This window comes from Falco biarmicus, chromosome 3, assembly GCF_023638135.1.
Source record: "Falco biarmicus isolate bFalBia1 chromosome 3, bFalBia1.pri, whole genome shotgun sequence".
Lineage (NCBI taxonomy): Eukaryota > Metazoa > Chordata > Aves > Falconiformes > Falconidae > Falco > Falco biarmicus.
In genome coordinates, this window is record NC_079290.1 from 596,941 (window position 1) to 602,940 (window position 6,000).

The 6,000-nt window shown below is 42.9% G+C and overlaps 1 protein-coding gene across 3 annotated transcripts; it reads right to left on the reverse strand.

Annotated features, from left to right (window-relative positions):
- Positions 1-338: 338 nt before the first annotated feature.
- On the reverse strand, positions 339-5,703 carry LOC130146625 (N-alpha-acetyltransferase 20-like). 3 transcript variants are annotated; one of them, XM_056332986.1, is made up of 4 exons: positions 3,568-3,982; positions 3,367-3,426; positions 1,676-1,811; positions 339-667 (listed from the first exon to the last, which is right to left on the reverse strand). In XM_056332986.1, exons 2-4 carry the CDS (start codon positions 3,386-3,388, stop codon positions 406-408), a joined length of 420 nt encoding a protein of 139 aa, XP_056188961.1. In that variant the 5' UTR covers positions 3,389-3,426; positions 3,568-3,982; the 3' UTR covers positions 339-405. The 3 variants fall into 3 exon arrangements, 2 of the variants coding, with proteins under 2 accessions (XP_056188961.1, XP_056188960.1); XM_056332985.1 differs by having other exon boundaries at positions 340-667; positions 3,367-3,982; XR_008820965.1 differs by lacking the exon at positions 339-667 and adding an exon at positions 4,885-5,703 and having other exon boundaries at positions 985-1,811; positions 3,241-3,657.
- Positions 5,704-6,000: the final 297 nt, after the last annotated feature.

The following is a 6,000-nucleotide window of genomic DNA, read 5'->3' on the forward strand; positions in this document are numbered from 1 at the left end:
CTCTGTATCTCTGCAAAGAGCTTTCCTCGTATCTATGGCAAAAGAAAACAATGCTATTATAAAAGACAGTCATTGCACAAAGCCACATTAAGTGACTTCTCTATTACATTAAGATCATTTTTCAAGAAGATTTCCTAGAATCCTAGAATATCTTGAGTTGCAAGTGACCCATAAGGATCATCAAGTCCAACTCCATGCTCCTTGCGGGACTACCTGAAACTAAACCGTATGACTGAAAGCACCATCCAGATGCTCCCTAAGCTCCTGACAGGTTTAGTGCCCTGACTGAACGCCCTTTCAGTGGGTAAGATCTTCCTAACGTCCAACCTGAACTTCCCCTGACGCAGCTTCATTCCGCTTCCTGCAATCAAGTCTCATAACTGATGTCCTCTTCAGCAGGAAAAGCTATCTAAAGCAGTATACAGAATCCCGTTCATCAACGACTATCTGAACTTGTACAGGCCCAGGAACCCTCAACACAAGAACCTTTCCATTCAACTTAAGGCACAACAACCACTTACCGTAAGCATCTTCATCTGGCTCTCCGCTGCTAGCAGAGTAGCGCTCCGATACTGTCCGGTACACACGGGAGCCGAGCTGCTTATACATATTTACTGCAACCCGATTTGATACGCTCACAAAGAGATCGACGAAAAATCCACCCTTTCTTTGGAAACATAAAACCAAAGAAAAACCACAGTAAGGAATAGCAGGTGAATGTATTGCTAAATAGCCCGTAACTTGTAATCCGACCAAGAGCAGGTCTGACGATGTCATATGCTAATCAAACACCTTTCACACGGCAGTAACAGGTGCACTCCTTTCCCAAGGGACAAATCCGGTCTAAATTCAGATTTTATTCTATTTTTGTCACATAACCATTCTTTTATACCAGCCCGTGGGTTCAAAATTATGAACAGAAAGAACAGGTCAAGCTAAGCACTCACACAGGTCTCATATACACATAAGAAATCTTTCATAAAAAAAAAAAAATACCTAAAAATCCACATTTTCAATTGCATTGGCTTAGGGACTGCCTCCTTCAATGTGTGTGGCAGGGGGCAGTGGCAGAACAGGTCACAAAGTTCAGTCACCTAACACAAGGCAGCCCTTCTCCTCACAAGGCAGATTCCTCAAAATGTGCAATTTTCCCATTTTACCGATTACAATGGGGTTGCCCTACCACCATGAGTTCAGGACATTTCCCTGTGGGTTCATTTGATGCTCAATTAAATTTTCAGCAAGTACAAGCAGCCAAGCATGACAAAAAGCAAGCTAAGGTACTGTCTGCCATACAGAATTGGTTCCAAGGCTGCCTGCAGGAACTGCAAAAAGCTCACGATCACTGAACAAGCACGCTGGAGACCCTACGGGAAAGTGTTGACCCTCCATGAAACTCTCTCGCTGTCAAGACAAGGACCTTTTTTTATACAGTATCTCTATTGGAATTCAGGCTACACCCTACTCATTCCGGAAAGTTAGCTTTCATAGAAACCCTGAGATCTTACGCCGCCACACGGTATTTTTAGTCTTGTTCTCTAATTACAGGGAATCCTCAGCGAATCAGAACACTACTTAAAGCAAGATTCTGGGTCTCTTCCATGCAAGTCAAATACCTAAGCCATGTCAGTTGAGAGGTTACTTTTAGAAGATTAAAGATAAGCATGGTACTCACTTTCCTGAAATTTCTCCCAGCAGTTCCATCAATTTAGCAGCCAAACCCAGCCGTTGAAATTCTGGTGCAACAGAGAGCGCAGTAACACGTCCAAGCCACTCTTCCCCAGCCACAGAGCCTTCCGCCTTACCCGGTACTGCGAACATACAGAGCATCAGAGCAGTAAGGAGCACCTTGGGAAGAATGCACCACACGCAGCCACACGACTTTACAAAAACCCAAGCAGTCTACAAACAAACATTGCAATGATTGTGGTAAAGGCTTAAGCAGCGACTCTACGCTATTAGTGATTCAGCAGCCACTAAGTTTCACTTTGATGCAGTATTACAGTTTTTTCTTCGTTAGTGTAAATAAATAAATGGATCTCCACAAATTCACTGTTTGAGGCGTGACTGCCAAATGCAAGTTTTAAGCAATTCTCTTGAGTCTTTAACTGAGTGGAATTCACGACCGAAGGAATGGAGGGCTAGAAGCCCAAAACTCACTCACCATCCCAGCAATTACTGAAGACCTTTCGTGACTATGGGGCAATAGAGCTTGGGAAGCTTTGCCAATGTGGCAAGAGAAAGCAAAGGCCCTGGAAACACTGGACGTTGAAGGAAAAATAAAAAATAAAAGCCGGGATGGGTATATGTGCTTCATAGTTCCTCTCCTTTCTACACAGAGCCAAGCTACTGTTAGCTCATTCATGAACATGCAGACTTCCACAGGGCACTCTTATAAACATCAGGCACGGCTAAATAAGCAGCTGATGCGGTGGGTACAGAGAAACCTTCCGTACAGCAAATGCTTTAAGCTTTACCGTTAAACACTTCATTTCCTGGGTCCCCACAAAGACTTCCGTTCTGTGCCCACCTTCCCAAACCCCCCAAAAGAAGGGGAATAAAAAGAACTGGAAGGAACAAATACATATATACACACACACACACGTGTAAAAACATGGCGAATCTCTGTAATTAAAAAAGTTAGGAAAGGATGCAATCATCCAAGTAATGAGGAGTTAACTGATCCGCTGCATCGGACAGTCTTGTCAAACTCATGCTGGTGAAACCGAGCTCATACCAGCCGGTTTACTGAAACACTTGTCTTAGCATACATATACTTGAATCAAAATGACATTCGGCTATAGGGTGAGTGCAAGAAAATACACTTTTGCATGCTACAGCAAGAGACCTGCAAAGGGCCACGGTATAATATGCTTCAAAAGAGTCTGTGGTACAAGAAATTCAGCCCCATGGGCTGTTGGCTCAAACACGCTGGTGGAACGCTCTGTATAACTGGCCATACGCACGGTTTACACAGGGTTTTGTACGCAATGCGCATGTTTAACTAGGTATTTATGGTTTAAGACTTGTTTTAGCTCCTAAGGCAGGCAACCAACAAAGATGTTTTCAAGAGTTAACAAGGAACAGAAATTAAAGGAGTTGCTGGTTTTCAGAAGCTGACTCATCATTGTTTTGAAAAATGGCACCATATGGATCACTGTTAACGCGCTTGTAGACAAAGCGAAAGACCTTGGGTTGCGGGCGGCTGTGCAACTGTCTTAATCTTCTGAGGGTAGGTACCTTCTGTCAGTTGCTGCCGGGTGTCATCAACAAAAAGAAACAGGCTGTATTCTTCTGGATCGTCCACTCCATAAACTTTTCAGCACAAAGCTGACATACATCTGCGGTAGTGATATAGGGTCTTACTAGTAAGGTCTTCCCTGTACATGCACCGTTAACTTCCTGGAATGCAACACGAAGGCAGTTCTGTAGAATGAGAAAACAGACATCAGAAACAAAACCTCCAAACCTCATCCTCTGAAAACAGGAAGCTCAGCAACAAAGAGCAAGCCTCTCTATGTTCTAGTTGTGAAACACGCACCAGTGATTACTGTACATTACAGCCACCTTGTGACTTGATGTTGGTGGTAAGACTGTGGCAGGCATAACAGAAATTCATAAGCTGACATCCTCCTTTCCTTGGCTCACATTCTAACCCTGCAATTACGAACAAACAGATAGCAGTCTTAAAGCCCCATTGAAAACGCCAGTGGTTTTAACGGGACTTGGTGTTTGGCCTTACTAGGAAACTAAATGCTGTGAAGCAAAATAAACATCAGAGGCAGCACACCCAAGAGATGATGCTGCAACTGCTGGGTCAATACTATTGAAGAGAAGCTTCAGACAATATGTTCATCAGAAGGAAAAAGAAAAAAACCCAACCCTCTGCCAGCAACACACAAGGGTGTTGATCCACAGGTTGCTGCACGATAAACCATTCACACTCTTTATGCTGCAGCATGCAAAAGGCAATCCATTTTCATGCAGGACATGATGGCAACTTGGTGTCTGAGCCTGATGTAACCAAATTTCATCTAACGGGGAGGCAGAAAGAAAATTTACTGTGCAACATTGAAGTAAATCCGTATGATCATGAGGCAAAAGCTGGATCTTTTTTCTCTGCTGAAATTCACACATGTGCACAACTGATAACATAGATGAATTCTAAACAAGCCCTACAAGGAAACGCAGTTCTACCTTTCAAAAAGTATTTAAAAAGTAAAATAGCAAGCAACTGGAAAAAAAACCACCCAACCACAAAACACTTTTGGACCCATGAGCAAAGCAGCCTGCCATCACGTGCTTTTTTGCAAAGAAACTAACTGCAATTAGAAACTAAAAGCAGTAAAATGAAAGGAGATGGAAAAAATGACAGTAAGAAAGACCTGTTTATTTACTGAGCTGGTACTTATGTTTGTACGCTGAATAAATTAAGCATGCTAAATCACAATGGCAAAAATGTACATTTCCTAAGAACAAGCTGTTAAAAGCTAAGACTGAGAAGAATGCTCATATGACTTCGGTTCCAAAGAGCACTCTGGGTTTTTAATAAACTTTTGATAGCTTGCAGACTGAAACACTGGAACTTTGCAACAGCTTTTAAACCATTAGGACTGAGCAGAACTAATCCATTTTTGTTAGCCGGTGTGAAGACAACTAAAATAAATACATAAAATCAAATCAGCTCTAAATAAGGCAAAGCACACTACAGTTTCAATTTCTAACGTAGTTAACACACAGAAGACTTGTTTTTCGATGCTTCTAGATGGACAGGATTGCTTCAAGGAGAGGCTGAAGTTTGTGCAAATGCCTGTAACTCATATAGTAAGTATCAAGATTCTTTATGCAGTATCAGCAAGTTGTATTTCATCATCATCAAAATACCGGATTTTTTGCTTTTCCATCCTTTTGAGGGAGGGAGGATGAAGGCCTTTCCAGGACCCAAGAGCTGGTGGTAAGGCTGTGAGACAGCACCACAGACATGTAGCAACCACATCCTGGTTCAATGTGGGAAAGATGAGCTGAGCTGAAGCTGTGTTACACATTCCTTGTAGGGAAGGTGCTTCGTTTCAGGACTGCAGATGTGGAGAAAGGAGATGGAAAACTGGCATTCTGGGCAGGCAGCAAAGTGCTTGAATTTGTGCCAAGCCTAGCCTGGAAGTGGAGCGACCTTACTGATTTGAGGCTCTCTTTCAAAGAGTCAACAAAGGAGCAGCCCTGGACACACCTGGTGCCAGCTCTTCCCGCGCTCCCCTGCATCTTCCAGCATCCAGCACAGCGTCCAGCTGTACAGGTAGCTTGGCTGAAGTTCAGTTGCTGAGGAAGAGAAGGTGAAACTGAATACAAGATCCTGCTGAAAAAAATCTTCTGTCATTTAGTCATCCAGCAGAAATACAAAGGTGATTAATTTTCCTATTAAGTGTAATATTTTGCTAGAAAGAACAAAGACTCAAGCTACTTGAATGTGACACCTAACTACAGGTAAGCAGAATATAAAATGGATCCCAGTAAGATGGACTAGCTTTGTGCACTGGCCACAGTTTCGAATTTCTGTTCGTCAGCTCTCCTCTTCCTAAGAGAGGCAAATTGTGGGAGACTGCTGCTTTTCCCAGCTCCTTCCTGTTCAGTGATGTGCCGTGGCTGTTTGCACAGACACTGATAAAGCAGAAGGAGCCGCAAGTGAAAGGTTTAATTACCTCCTGATGACCCCGTACCTTCATTTATCAAGCTCTTAGCTACATCATAACTTATTGACGGTTGTCGTTAGCCTCTCCAGCAACGTTGCACTGTGGTATGAACTGTAAACAACAGGACACAAAGGAGTAAATCCTTTCTTCTCGATTCCAACATCCTCCTTGCTTCAGTTCGCAAACTGATGCATCTGGACAGACAACAGCATGCCTATCTATGTAACAATCTTTTCCTACATGAAAGGCATGCAGGCTTGGTTTTAAAAGATAAAGTAATCCCGACTGTTTTGTTATTCTTCAGTTGGAGTTA